Source organism: Metopolophium dirhodum, chromosome 1 (assembly GCF_019925205.1).
Source record: "Metopolophium dirhodum isolate CAU chromosome 1, ASM1992520v1, whole genome shotgun sequence".
In the NCBI taxonomy this organism is placed as follows: Eukaryota; Metazoa; Arthropoda; class Insecta; order Hemiptera; family Aphididae; genus Metopolophium; species Metopolophium dirhodum.
The window spans coordinates 31,483,408-31,499,549 of NC_083560.1; the positions used below are offsets into that span (position 1 = coordinate 31,483,408).

The 16,142-nt window shown below is 35.1% G+C and overlaps 1 protein-coding gene across 1 annotated transcript; it reads right to left on the reverse strand.

Moving 5' to 3' along the window:
• Positions 1-1,983: 1,983 nt before the first annotated feature.
• On the reverse strand, positions 1,984-3,914 carry LOC132936323 (zinc finger MYM-type protein 6-like). The gene is made up of 3 exons (XM_061003029.1): positions 3,683-3,914; positions 3,212-3,410; positions 1,984-2,869 (listed from the first exon to the last, which is right to left on the reverse strand). Exons 1-3 carry the CDS (start codon positions 3,912-3,914, stop codon positions 1,984-1,986), a joined length of 1,317 nt encoding a protein of 438 aa, XP_060859012.1.
• Between the last annotated feature and the right edge of the window lie 12,228 nt (positions 3,915-16,142).

Consider the following 16,142-nt stretch of genomic DNA (forward strand, 5'->3'; position numbering starts at 1 on the left):
TTCCGTTTTGAAAAAATGAAAATAATATTAGGGATTATAATGTTGTAGTAATATTTTAATATGAAAATATTATTCCCGGGGTAGGGAGTAGGTAATTAAGGATACATTTTAGACAATACTCATAAAAAATCACAACTATTTGTAAATTCTTTTTTAAGTTGAATAATTTGGGACATGCAAAAGTTGTTTCCCGTTATTTTTTAAGTAGGAATTTCGTTGTCTATAAAATGAGTTAATTTCTAGAAAATGTGACAATCAAAATTAATATTGAAGCATTTAACATTTGTTCACTCTAATCAGAATAAGTCGCTGTTTAGATGGGTTTTTCGCGGCAGTTTAACTACTGTTTTGGGTATTTGAATTGGAACGTTTGATTGGTTATACGATGACATTTACACAATGTATTATGTAAGTATGATTTTTTTATGTCCTAGAAAACATTCCGTTTTGAAAAAATGAAAATATTCATAGGGATTATAATGTTATAGTAATATTTTAATATGGAAATATGTTTCTGGGGTAGGGAGTAGGTAATTAAGGGTAATTTTAGACAATTCTCATAAAAAATCACAACTATTTGTAAATACTTTTTTAAGTTGAATAATTTGGGACATGCAAAAGTACTTTCCCGTTTTTTTTTAATTAGGAATTTCGTTGTCTATATAATAAGTTAATTTCTAAAAAATGTAACAATCAAAATAAATATTGAAGCATTTAACATTTGTTCACTCTAATCAGAATAAGTTGTTGGTCCGTGTAGATGGGTCTTTCGCAGCGGTTAAACTACTATTTTGGGTATTTGAATTGGAACGTTTGATTGAATAAATGATGTTATTTAGACTATGTATTATGTAAGGATGATTTTTTGCGTCCTAGAAAACATTCCGTTTTGATAAAATTACTATAGTATTAGTGATTATAATGTTATATTAATATTTTAATATGGAAATATGTTTCTGGGGTAAGGAGTAGGTAATTAAGGATACATTTTAGACAATACTCATAAAAAATCACAACTATTTGTAACTACTTTTTTAAGTTGAATAATTTGGGACATGCACAAGTACTTTCCCGTTATTTTTTAAGTAGGAATTTCGTTTTCTATATTATAATAAGTTAATTTCTAAAAAATGTAACAATCAAAATCTATATTGATGCATTTAACATTTGTTCACTCTAATCAGAATAAGTTGTTGGTCTGTGTAGATGGGTTTTTCGCAGCGGTTAAACTACTATTTTGGGTATTTGAATTGGAACGTTTGATTGGTTATACGATGACATTTACACAATGTATTATGTAAGTATGACTTTTTTATATCCTAGAAAACATTCCGTTTTGAAAAAATGAAAATAATATTAGGGATTATAATGTCGTAGTAATATTTTAATATGAAAATATTATTTCCGCGGTAGGGAGTAGGTTATTAAGGATTCATTTTAGACAATACTCATAAAAAATCACAACTATTCGTAATGACTTTTTTAAATTGAATAATTAGGGACATGCACAAGTACTTTCCCGTTTTTTTTTAAGTAGGAATTTTGTTGTCTATAAAATAAGTTAATTTCTAAAAAATGTAACAATCAAAATCTATATTATAGCATTTAACATTTGTTCACTCTAATCAGAATAAGTCGGTGATCTGGTAAGATGGATTTTCGCGGCAGTTGAACTACAGTTTTGGGTACTTGAATTGGAACATTTGATTGAATATACGATGTCATTTAGACCAGTGTTTCTCAACCTTTTTACTGTGGCGACCCCTTTTTTAAATTTAAATTTTTTAGCGACCTCTACATATATATTTTTACATACTCGCTTAGATTATCATTATAAATAATCTAGAGTCTATAGTTACTACAAATATTGTACACGAGAAATATAAAAGATACATATTATAATATTATATTTATTTAAAATTAAAAAAAACGTACATTAAATATTTCATTTTATTATATAAATATATTTTTATATTAAGATTTTTAATGGCTTGGTTGTTGCTGTTGATGTGATATTATTTCGTCAATTCTTGGTTTAATTGACTTCGTCAAGCTAATTCTCATAGCCGATGAAATTTCCAGACGGTTTCTAGTTTTATTTTTTATTGTTGTTAATGTGGAAAAACCATTTTCACACAAATATGTAGTAGAAAATGGAATAAGTAATTTTAATGCTTCTTCAGCCAAACTAGGATATTCATTTTGAACCTTTATCCAAAATTGACCTATATTTTTGTTGCTTCTGAAAATCTCGTGTAAGCCCACATCTGCACTCAATTCAATCAACTTTTCTTCATTTGTTAATGATAGTATATTTTGATCAGATTGTACGAATGGATTTATTACCCAATTACAATTTTTACGAATGTCTTTTGTGGGGTCGAAATATTTGGACATTTTTTCTCTTAATCTACCTAAGTGTTCTTCTATGATAATACACATTTCATTTATTTCATTTTTTGTTAATATCTTTTCCTGAGTCATGTTAAAAAAATTTGGAAACATATCAAATGTGTAGTTTTTTATTCGATTTGTCCATAGTCTTATTTTTTTTAGGAATGCGTCAATTTTATTGTACGATATAAAAAGATTAGTATGTGGACCTTGCATACTTATATTTAATTCATTAAGAATTGAAAATATATCGGAAAGATATGCAAGTTTGGCTAACCACACATTATTTTCGAAATAATCACTAAGTGGTGATTTGTTGTCTCTCAAAAATACTTCTACTTCCGTTTTCAGTTCAAATAACCTAGTCAAAACTTTTCCTCGCGACAACCATCGAACATGAGTGTGTAATAGCAAATTTTTAAAACCTGAACCCATTTCTTCACACATCACTTTAAAAATGCGAGTGTTTACGGCACTAGCTCGAATAAAATTTACTATTTTTATGCATATATTTAGAACGTCAAATAGGTTTTCGTTCATATCTTTAGCGGCTAATTGCTCACGATGGATGAAACAGTGTGTTGATATAATGTTTTTATGAGCAATTTGTTGAACGCGTGTGACAAGACCATTACATTTTCCGGTCATAGCTGCAGCTCCATCAGTACAAATACCGATACAGTTAGAAAATTGTAAATTAATTTTTTGGAAATGAGATGAAATGGTTTTGAAAATTTCTTCAGAAGTACAGTATGTTTTTAAATTTAAGCAACAGAAAAGCTCTTCTTGTATATCGTTCAGATCAGTATCTACATACCTCACATACATCAATAATATAGCTTCATTATTTATATCAGTAGATTCGTCGAGCTGTATTGCGTAAAAAATTGATTTTTTGATTTTTTCACTAAGCTGATTTTCAATATCATTAGACATAGTATTTATTCTTCTACTTATCGTATCATTAGACATAGGTATTTTTTTAATCTTTGTCACGTGCTCATTACTAAATAATTCTGTACAAATATCAATCATACACGGTTTTAACAATTTTTCCCCAATTGAGTATGGTTTTTTTGATTTAGCTATGTGTAAGGCTGCCAAATAAGAACATTTTAGGTAGATTTTGTCTTCGACCGTATAAGTATTTATCATTTTTTATTTTTTTTTAATTCTTCGAATTTTCTTAAAAAAAAGTCCCTTGTATTATTTTTATACTGAGCATGACTAGTTTCCATGTGCCTAATGAGCTTATTTGGTTTTAGTGATGCATTTGCTAATGTCATACCACAAATAACACATTGAGGAACATCCTTTCCATTCTCGTTTAAGTATGTAAAGCCATATTCAATGTAACTATCTTTATATTTTAATATTTTTACCTTTTTGAGTGATGGTTCATCAACATTTTGAGTAGTATCCAAATTATGTTTTTTTGTAATATTTGAGTTTTGATTATCAGAAGTCGATGTATTGTGCGGTTGTTTGAAAAAGTTCGTCATTTGCGACTGTTTACTCATATTAGAAATATTTTATAATAATACATAAAGTCAAATAAAGATAAAGTGTATAAAAATGTGAAAAACAATATAAAAATGCAACTTGTTAATCTATATTTTACAACGGCTCACGACACAGCGATGTTAACGATGAACTGTGACATAAATATATAATAATATAATATGTGCAGTGTGCACTGCGGCCGCGGCGGTGGCCTTATCTTAGGTTGATACTTGATAATCTATATTCGACGTTTATTATAGATTCTTTAATAGACGTCATAGAGTAATATCGCTTTAATAGTGTGTTTTCCATTTTAATATAAATAATCTATACTCGTAATAGGTATGTAATATAATAATATTTTATTGATTTTATTATTTTATTATTTGAGCTTTTAATTTTCGCATTGATTTAAATCATTCAATTGCGACCCTAAATAATAAGTTGGCGACTCCCAAAGGGGTCGCGACCCCCAGGTTGAGAAACACTGATTTAGACTATGTATTATGTAAGTATGACTTTTTTATGTCCTAGAAAACATTCCGTTTTGAAAAAATGAAAATATTATTAGTGATTTTAATGTTATAGTAATATTTTAATATGAAAATATTATTTCCGGGGTAGAGAGTAGAGGTAATTAAGGATACATTTTAGACAATACTCATAAAAAATCACAACTATTTGTAAGGACTTTTTTAAATTGAATAATTAGGGACATGCAAAAGAACTGTTTCGTTAACTTTTAGGTAGGAATGAGGTGTCTATATGCTAAAGTAATTTCTAGAAAATGTGACAATCAAAATGAATATTGAAGCATTTAACATTTGTCCACTCTAATCAGAATAAGTTGTTGGTCCATGTAGATGGGTCTTTCGCAGCGGTTAAACTACTATTTTGGGTATTTGAATTGGAACGTTTGATTGATTATACGATGACATTTACACAATGTATTATGTAAGGATGATTTTTTGTGTCCTAGACAACATTCCGTTTTGATAAAATTATTATAGTATTAGTGATTATAATGTTATAGTAATATTTTCAAATGGAAATATGTTTCTGGGGTAAGGAGTAGGTAATTAAGGATACATTTTAGACAATACTCATAAAAAATCACAACTATTTGTAAATTCTTTTTTAAGTTGAATAATTTGGGACATGCAAAAGTAGTTTCCCGTTATTTTTTAAGTAGGAATTTCGTTGTCTATATAATAAGTTAATTTCTAAAAAATGTAACCTTCAAAATCTATATTGAAGCATTTAACATTTGTCCACTATAATCAGAATAAGTTGTTGGTCCGTGTAGATGGGTCTTTCGCAGCGGTTAAACTACTATTTTGGGTATTTGAATTGGAACGATTGATTGATTATACGATGACATTTACACAATGTATTATGTAAGGATGATTTTTTGTGTCCTAGAAAACATTCCCTTTTGATAAAATTACTATAGTATTAGTGATTATAATGTTATAGTAATATTTTAATATGGAAATATGTTTCTGGGGTAAGGAGTAGGTAATTAAGGATACATTTTAGACAATACTCATAAAAAATCAGAACTTTTTGTAAATACTTTTTTAAGTTGAATAATTTGGGACATGCAAAAGTTGTTTCCCGTTATTTTTTAAGTAGGAATTTCGTTGTCTATATAATGAGTTAATTTCTAAAAAATGTAACAATCAAAATCTATATTAAAACATTTAACATTTGTTCACTCTAATCAGAATAAGTCGGTGATCTGTTTAGATGGGTTTTTCGCGGCAGTTTAACTACTATTTTGGGTATTTGAATTGGAACGTTTGATTGAATATACGATGTCATTTAGACTATGTATTATGTAAATATGATTTTTTTATGTCCTAGAAAACATTCCGTTTCGAAAAAATGAAAATAATATTAGGGATTATAATGTTGTTGTAATATTTTAATATGAAAATATTATTTCTGGGGTAGGGAGTAGGTAATTAAGGATACATTTTAGACAATACTCATAAAAAATCACAACTATTTGTTTCCCGTTAATTTTTATGTAGGAATTTCGTTGTCTATATAATTTAATTAATTTCTAAAAAATGTAACAATCAAAATCTATATTAAAACATTTAACATTTGTTAACTCTAATCAGAATAAGTCGGTGATCTGTTTAGATGGGTTTTTCGCGGCAGTTTAACTACTATTTTGGGTATTTGAATTGGAACGTTTGATTGAATATACGATGTCATTTAGACTATGTATTATGTAAGTATGATTTTTTTATGTCCTAGAAAACATTCCGTTTTGATAAAATTACTATAGTATTAGTGATTATAATGTTATAGTAATATTTTAATATGGAAATATGTTTCTGGGGTAAGGAGTAGGTAATTAAGGATAAATTTTAGACAATACTCATAAAAAATCACAACTATTTGTAAAGAATTTTTTAAATTGAATAATTAGGGACATGCAAAAGTACTGTCCCGTTAACTTTTATGTAGGAATGAGGTGTCTATATGCTAAAGTAATTTCTAGAAAATGTGACAATCAAAATAAATATTGAAGCATTTAACATTTGTCCACTCTAATCAGAATAAGTTGTTGGTCCGTGTAGATGGGTCTTTCGCAGCGGTTAAACTACTATTTTGGGTATTTGAATTGGAACGTTTGATTGATTATACGATGACATTTACACAATGTATTATGTAAGGATGATTTTTTGTGACCTAGAAAACATTCCATTTTGATAAAATTACTATAGTATTAGTGATTATAATGTTATAGTAATATTTTCAAATGGAAATATGTTTCTGGGTTATGGAGTAGGTTATTAATGATACATTTTAGACAATACTCATAAAAAATCACAACTATTTGTAAATACTTTTTTGAGTTGAATAATTTGGGACATGCAAAAGTAGTTTCCCGTTATTTTTTAAGTAGGAATTTCTTTGTCTATATAATAAGTTAATTTCTAAAAAATGTAACAAACAAAATCTATATTAAAACATTTAACATTTGTTCACTCTAATCAGAATAAGTCGGTGATCTGTTTAAATGAGTTTTTCGCGACAGTTTAACTACTATTTTAGGTATATGAATTGGAACGTTTGATTGATTTTACGATGACATTAACACAATGTATTATGTAAGGATGATTTTTTGTGTCCTAGAAAATATTCCGTTTTGATAAAATTATTATAGTATTAGTGATTATAATGTTATAGTAATATTTTAATATGGAAATATGTTTCTGGGGTAAGGAGTAGGTAATTAAGGATACATTTTAGACAATACTCATAAAAAAAACACAACTATTTGTAAAAACTTTTTTAAATTGAATAATTAGGGACATGCAAAAGTACTGTCCCGTTAACTTTTATGTAGGAATGAGGTGTCTATATGCTAAAGTAATTTCTAGAAAATGTGACAATCAAAATAAATATTGAAGCATTTAACATTTGTCCACTCTAATCAGAATAAGTTGTTGGTCCGTGTAGATGGGTCTTTCGCAGCGGTTAAACTACTATTTTGGGTATTTGAATTGGAACGTTTGATTGATTTTACGATGACATTAACACAATGTATTATGTAAGGATGATTTTTTGTGTCCTAGAAAACATTCCGTTTTGATAAAATTATTATAGTATTAGTGATTATAATGTTATAGTAATATTTTAATATGGAAATATGTTTCTGGGGTAAGGAGCAGGTAATTAAGGATACATTTTAGACAATACTCATAAAAAATCACAACTATTTGTAAAGACTTTTTTAAATTGAATAATTAGGGACATGCAAAAGTACTGTCCCGTTAACTTTTATGTAGGAATGAGGTGTCTATATGCTAAAGTAATTTCTAGAAAATGTGACATTCAAAATAAATATTGAAGCATTTAACATTTGTCCACTCTAATCAGAATAAGTTGTTGGTCCGTGTAGATGGGTCTTTTGCAGCGGTTAAACTACTATTTTGGGTATTTGAATTGGAACGTTTGATTGGTTATACGATGACATTTACACAATGTATTATGTAAGTATGACTTTTTATGTCCTAGAAAATATTCCGTTTTGATAAAATTATTATATTATTAGTGATTATAATGTTATAGTAATATTTTAATATGGACATATGTTTCTGGGGTAGGGAGTAGATAATTAAGGGTAAATTTTAGACAATACTCATAAAAAATCACAACTATTTGTAAATTCATTTTTAAGTTGAATAATTTGGGACATGCAAAAGTAGTTTCCCGTTATTTTTTAAGTAGGAATTTCTTTGTCTATATAATAAGTTAATTTCTAAAAAATGTAACAAACAAAATCTATATTAAAACATTTAACATTTGTTCACTCTAATCAGAATAAGTCGGTGATCTGTTTAAATGAGTTTTTCGCGACAGTTTAACTACTATTTTAGGTATATGAATTGGAACGTTTGATTGATTTTACGATGACATTAACACAATGTATTATGTAAGGATGATTTTTTGTGTCCTAGAAAACATTCCGTTTTGATAAAATTATTATAGTATTAGTGATTATAATGTTATAGTAATATTTTAATATGGAAATATGTTTCTGAGGTAAGGAGTAGGTAATTAAGGATACATTTTAGACAATACTCATAAAAAATCACAACTATTTGTAAAGACTTTTTTAAATTGAATAATTAGGGACATGCAAAAGTACTGTCCCGTTAACTTTTATGTAGGAATGAGGTGTCTATATGCTAAAGTAATTTCTAGAAAATGTGACAATCAAAATAAATATTGAAGCATTTAACATTTGTCCACTCTAATCAGAATAAGTTGTTGGTCCGTGTAGATGGGTCTTTTGCAGCGGTTAAACTACTATTTTGGGTATTTGAATTGGAACGTTTGATTGGTTATACGATGACATTTACACAATGTATTATGTAAGTATGACTTTTTATGTCCTAGAAAATATTCCGTTTTGATAAAATTATTATATTATTAGTGATTATAATGTTATAGTAATATTTTAATATGGACATATGTTTCTGGGGTAGGGAGTAGATAATTAAGGGTAAATTTTAGACAATACTCATAAAAAATCACAACTATTTGTAAATTCATTTTTAAGTTGAATAATTTGGGACATGCAAAAGTACTTTCCCGTTATTTTTTAAGTAGGAATTTCGTTGTCTATATAATAAGTTAATTTCTAAAAAATGTAACCTTCAAAATCTATATTGAAGTACATAACATTTGTTCACTCTAATCAGAATAAGTCGGTGATCTGTTAAGATGGGTTTTTCGCGGCAGTTTAACTACTATTATGGGTATTTGAATTGGAACATTTGATTGGTTATTCGATGACATTTACACAATGTATTATGTAATGATGATTTTTTGTGTCCTAGAAAACATTCCGTTTTGATAAAATTAGTATAGTATTAGTGATTATAATGTTATAGTAATATTTTAATATGGAAATATGTTTCTGGGGTAAGGAGTAGGTAATTAAGGATACATTTTAGACAATACTCATAAAAAATCACAACTATTTGTAAAGACTTTTTTAAATTGAATAATTAGGGACATGCAAAAGTACTGTCCCGTTAACTTTTATGTAGGAATGAGGTGTCTATATGCTAAAGTAATTTCTAGAAAATGTGACAATCAAAATAAATATTGAAGCATTTAACATTTGTCCACTCTAATCAGAATAAGTTGTTGGTCCGTGTAGATGGGTCTTTTGCAGCGGTTAAACTACAATTTTGGGTATTTGAATTGGAACGTTTGATTGGTTATACGATGACATTTACACAATGTATTATGTAAGTATGACTTTTTATGTCCTAGAAAATATTCCGTTTTGATAAAATTATTATATTATTAGTGATTATAATGTTATAGTAATATTTTAATATGGACATATGTTTCTGGGGTAGGGAGTAGATAATTAAGGGTAAATTTTAGACAATACTCATAAAAAATCACAACTATTTGTAAATTCATTTTTAAGTTGAATAATTTGGGACATGCAAAAGTACTTTCCCGTTATTTTTTAAGTAGGAATTTCGTTGTCTATATAATAAGTTAATTTCTAAAAAATGTAACCTTCAAAATCTATATTGAAGTACATAACATTTGTTCACTCTAATCAGAATAAGTCGGTGATCTGTTAAGATGGGTTTTTCGCGGCAGTTTAACTACTATTATGGGTATTTGAATTGGAACATTTGATTGGTTATTCGATGACATTTACACAATGTTTTATGTAATGATGATTTTTTGTGTCCTAGAAAACATTCCGTTTTGATAAAATTATTATAGTATTAGTGATTATAATGTTATAGTAATATTTTAATATGGAAATATGTTTCTGGGGTAAGGAGTAGGTAATTAAGGATACATTTTAGACAATACTCATAAAAAATCACAACTATTTGTAAAGAATTTTTTAAATTGAATAATTAGGGACATGCAAAAGTACTGTCCCGTTAACTTTTATGTAGGAATGAGGTGTCTATATGCTAAAGTAATTTCTAGAAAATGTGACAATCAAAATAAATATTGAAGCATTTAACATTTGTCCACTCTAATCAGAATAAGTTGTTGGTCCGTGTAGATGGGTCTTTCGCAGCGGTTAAACTACTATTTTGGGTATTTGAATTGGAACGTTTGATTGATTATACGATGACATTTACACAATGTATTATGTAAGGATGATTTTTTGTGTCCTAGAAAACATTCCATTTTGATAAAATTACTATAGTATTAGTGATTATAATGTTATAGTAATATTTTCAAATGGAAATATGTTTCTGGGTTATGGAGTAGGTTATTAATGATACATTTTAGACAATACTCATAAAAAATCACAACTATTTGTAAATACTTTTTTAAGTTGAATAATTTGGGACATGCAAAAGTAGTTTCCCGTTATTTTTTAAGTAGGAATTTCGTTGTCTATATAATAAGTTAATTTCTAAAAAATGTAACAAACAAAATCTATATTAAAACATTTAACATTTGTTCACTCTAATCAGAATAAGTCAGTGATCTGTTTAGATGGGTTTTTCGCGGCAGTTTAACTACTATTTTGGGTATTTGAATTGGAACGTTTGATTGAATATACGATGTCATTTAGACTATGTATTATGTAAGTATGATTTTTTTATGTCTTAGAAAACATTCCGTTTTGAAAAAATGAAAATAATATTAGGGATTATAATGTTGTAGTAATATTTTAATATGAAAATATTATTTCTGGCGTAGGGAGTAGGTAATTAAGGATACATTTTAGACAATACTCATAAAAAATCACAACTATTTGTAAAGACTTTTTTAAATTGAATAATTAGGGACATGCAAAAGTACTGTCCCGTTAACTTTTATGTAGGAATGAGGTGTCTATATGCTAAAGTAATTTCTAGAAAATGTGACAATCAAAATAAATATTGAAGCATTTAACATTTGTCCACTCTAATCAGAATAAGTTGTTGGTCCGTGTAGATGGGTCTTTCGCAGCGGTTAAACTACTATTTTGGGTATTTGAATTGGAACGTTTGATTGATTATACGATGACATTTACACAATGTATTATGTAAGGATGATTTTTTGTGTCCTAGAAAACATTCCATTTTGATAAAATTACTATAGTATTAGTGATTATAATGTTATAGTAATATTTTCAAATGAAAATATGTTTCTGGGTTAAGGAGTAGGTAATTAATGTACATTTTAGACAATACTCATAAAAAATCACAACTATTTGTAAATACTTTTTTAAGTTGAATAATTTGGGACATGCAAAAGTAGTTTCCCGTTATTTTTTAAGTAGGAATTTCGTTGTCTATATAATAAGTTAATTTCTAAAAAATGTAACAAACAAAATCTATATTAAAACATTTAACATTTGTTCACTCTAATCAGAATAAGTCGGTGATCTGTTTAGATGAGTTTTTCGCGACAGTTTAACTACTATTTTAGGTATTGAAAACCACTGTGTGACGGGGAGTATAAGACCATTCCCCCGGGGGTTTTTACACCTTTAGCCATGCTTCCCGAGGGCGGCTACTTCACGCCTTTGTGATGCGGACGCATCCCTCCGACAGGTTAAGTTCAGGGCGCCCTGGCGCCAGGCTGACGTTCCCCTGCCGGCTACTCTCGTTCGAGGTAGATGGTTGAGTCTCGCTGTTCCGCGTCGGCGAGCGCTGGATTCGACCCAGTCAAATTCCTCCCCTTCTACTAAGGCGCTACTCCCACAGTCTTCGCGAGGCCATCCACATGAGTCGCGAACGCGCGGCCGGTGAGCGCGAGCACGCGAGGTACCCGCGCGCATCGGCCGGACGCACGCCACAAAGCTCACTGGGTACTGATACCGTTCGGGCGTAAGCCATGTCGGGTTGTCAGTAGGGCTCCCCCAGTGCCCGCGAAATGAGATTTAAGGATCCGTTATCCAGAGTACTCACAACGACTCTTTTCCCACTAGCGTCAGCATCGGGACAGTTGTTTAAGCTGCCGCGATGTGACCTTTTATGAGTGGTACGGTTTTCTTTTGCCGGGTGCCGTGTCCGTACCGAAAGCTCGGGTTCGGGTGCCTGACGGCGGGTGTCCCCCGGCCGGACTTCCACCTTGCACGTGTTCATTCACGAGTTGGCCGGGCCCGTGAACTCTCGGCCGGAGTTTGGGCGGGGAACGTGCCGGCGTGTGGCTGGAGGTCCGCGAACAGGAAAAAATTCGAGGTGCCTGCCCGCGGTTGCTTTGGTCCAGCCCTTCCGTCACGTCTCCCCGCTTAATTGTCTCCGCCGGTGTGTCGCAACATTTTTCCACGCCGTTTTTAGCGCTGATATGTCACTCGGACGGGTGAGCCCCGTGCGGAGTAGAGAGGTATCCCTCTTCCCTCTGGCCTCCGGGTACTGTATCTCCAGAGGCCCCGTGTCGGAATCTTACTTTAACGCCGAACCACGTCTAACGGGCACGTCCTTCCTCAGAGCGGCTCAGTGTCGCGTGCGCAAACTGTTTCACCGCCTGGAACAGGACCTCGGATCTGGTCATGAACTCGGGCTTGCATGGCCAGTCCGCACCGGCCGCTCGCACAGCAAGCTCGAGTTTGTTTCTTTCCTGGTCAGCAAGTGGGCATTCATACAGCAGATGTTCGGCGGTCTGGTTCGGTGACCCGCATCCACAAACTGCATCGCCTCTCAGGTTAAACATGTGGTGTTTCGCGTTAAAGTCCCCGTGTCCCGTCACCAGTTGCGACGTGTAATAGTCCATGACGCACCAGGTGCGTTCCAACCGATGACGGATGCTTGGGAACCAGGCGTAAGTCCACCTTCCCTTGTCTATAGCGACCCATCGTTGCTGCCAGAGGTCAATAGTTTCGTTTGTATAATATGACAGATTCCGGCTGGCCTCTACAGCCGTCATCGCGCCTTTCCTTACAAGGATCTTGTCCTTTTCAGCCCTAGCCATCTCTTTTAGCTTCAAGTCCAAGGGGGGTGTCCCCGCTAGGACTTGCAGTGCCACCGTCGACGTCGTGTTATAAGCACCTGTAATCGCCCGCAGCGGTAGTCTCTGGGTTGAGTTCGCCCTGCCCCGATGATGCGCCTGAGACATACAGTCCAAGGCCCAGATCGAGGCCGCGTAGCTCATTTGCGGTATGAAAACTGATTTGTAGATCCGAAGCGGCGCTCCAGATTTCAGTCCCCAGGTGGTCTTAGCGACTCCGTGCAGGCGACCAAACAGTGCCTTCGTGCTTTTCGATTTTTCCGTCAGGTGAGCGCTGAACTTACGCCCACTATCAAATGTTACGCCGAGGTATTTCGCCGCCTCGGTAGGCTTTATTCTATCGTTGCCGAGACGGATGGCCAGTGGCTTGGAGAGTGAACCTTTTATCCACAGTGTTTGTGATTTGGCTGCCGAGAAGGTAAGCTTGCGCTGATTCACCCACAGCGATGCTCTCTCGAGAAGGGTGTTTGCCCTTGCGGTTAGTTCGGCCCTGTTTTTGCCCGAGATTAGCAGTGCAAGATCATCTGCGTACGCGACTAGTTCAGTACCTATGGGCAGCACCTCTGACAGAAGTGGATTCACAGCGTATTTCCACAAGTCAGGGCCGTACTCGCTGCCCTGCGGGCACCCCTTGGTGAGGGTTTTCCGTATGACTTGGTCGCCAATTTTTATTTCCGTTTGGCGACCGTCGAGGTAACTCTTAGTGAGCTCTATGAGGCCGTCTCTGCAGCCTGCGGCCTTCATGTCCATTACCAGTTGCGGCCACCAGAGGCAGTCGAACGCGCCCGAGATGTCCAGGAAGATTGCGTGGACGTACTTTTCCGTTCTTGCCTTTGACCAGTCGAGTACGTGTTGGATAGCGTCAACTGTCGAGAGGTTCCTAGTGAATCCGAACTGTCTTTTCGACATGTGCGAATCTGTGTCGCGCCGGATTCTCTCCACTATGACGTGCTCTAGCGCCTTAGAGAGTACTAGGAGGAGGCTTATGGGACGGTAAGACTTGGCTTCAGAGGGGTCTTTGCCCGGTGCTTTTCTGATCACGACCAGCTTGGCCGCCTTCCATGTGCTCGGGAACCTCTTTGCCCGTAGGCAGTTGTTAAATGCATGTGTAATGTTCCCCGCGAGCACTGGCCAGGCCTGTCGCAAGATTTTTGCCGTTATACCGTCCAAGCCTGGGGACTTTCTTGGTGCCATCCGCCATATGGCCCTTTTAACCTCCTCGACCTCACAGGGTTCGATATGCCAGGGGTCCTCGGACCATTTACTGAAGAAGCCGACCCTCACTCCCGTCTCCGTCCTGGCCGCTATTTGCTCAGGACTTTCATTCTCGTAGCTGTCTTCAGGGACCAGGGTTTCCATAAGTCTTTCCCCTGTTTCCCTTAGAGACGTGGTGAACGTGCCGTCGCTTTTGCGAACGGCTGTTGGAAGGTTCTCTGAGGGTCTAGCGCCACCAGTTTTCAGCCATTTGAAGACGGGGCCTCAGGGTTCTCTGTTCCCCGTTTCCGTTACGAACTGACGCCAGGTCCTTCGCCTGGCTTGGAAACAATGTTTCTTGTGGGCCGCCTTCAGCTTTCTAAACTTGGTGCGCGTAGCCCGACGCGCCAGTGCGTTGGTGGCGTTCCTGAGTCTCGCCTTCCAACGGCCGAGGGTGTCCAGTTCTCGGCCCAGTGTATCGTTCCACCACGGAGGGGGTCTGTGCCTACTTTCCTTCGGTTTTCTCATGTGCTTATCGCACGCTTTCCTCAGTACGTCCAAAAGCGCTTTCGTACAACTTTCGACGTCCGGGCATTCGAGGTCCCTTATCCTCGCATCTCTCAGGTCTCCTAAGGTCTTACGGAATCTGGGCCAGTCCGTCTGGCTGTAGTTATAGCCCCGAGCGTTCTCCTCTGGACAGACGTGCGCGTTTTTCCGCGTGATGATGTCGAAACGGATTAGGGCGTGGTCGCTCGACGTTAGGTCGTGAGTGGCGGACCAGTTCGCGACTCTGACGTTGTTTGACGACAGGGTCACGTCCAGGCACGCCGACCCGCGGGTCCTGAACGTCGGCACGCCCGGCCGGTTGTGAACTCTTGGGTTCCTTTGGCTTATAAAGTCTACCACTATGTCACCTCGCTTGTCAGGCCTGTCGTCGTGCCAAACCGTGGACCTCGCGTTCACGTCGGCCCCCACAAGTATGCCGCCGCCCAGTCCGTCCATCACAGAGTTCAGGGCGTCGACACACCTCTGGGTGGACTCCGAGAACTGGAAGTAGGACGATATCAGTGTCAGCTGGGTACCGTCCCTTGCGATTGTGGCCACGGCATTATGCGAGGTACTTAACTGTCTTTGGCCCAGGACACTTATGGCTTGGTTCACTATAACGACCGCGGACTTGGGTTCGCAGCCGCTAGCTATCACCTTGAAGGGGCGCCTGTCTAGCAGGTAGACCCCTTTACCATCGGTCGCGGGCTCTTGTATCAAACAGATATCTATGGTCTTGCTTACCAATAATTGTTCGATTTCATGCATTACGATCTTCGATCTAGCTGCGTTTATCTGAACTACTTTAATTAGCGTCTCGTCTTCCCTTAGGGCCGCAAGCCTGCCACTGTCCACGTTGATTATGCAGTCAACTGACATAGCCGTTCCTTGCGTTTCACCGTTCTCAGTTCGAGCTGGCCGATCCTCGGGACCGTCTGTCATGTTATCGTGTTCGAGGACCAAGTGACCTGTGCCAGGGTCGACCCTTTCTTTTTGAGGTCTAACTCGTCCTGGTCTTTTCCGCCCTCTCTTCCACCAGCCTC

Coding starts and splice junctions, on each gene's coding strand:
- LOC132936323 (XM_061003029.1), bottom strand. CDS start 3,914: ATGAGTAAACAGTCGCAAATGACGAACTTTTTCAAACAACCGCACAAT. Junction 3,411..3,682: donor TCCTCAATGTGTTATTTGTG/GTATGACATTAG, acceptor ATATTTGTACAG/AATTATTTAGTAATGAGCAC. Junction 2,870..3,211: donor ATATTATTGATGTATGTGAG/GTATGTAGATAC, acceptor TATTCGAGCTAG/TGCCGTAAACACTCGCATTT.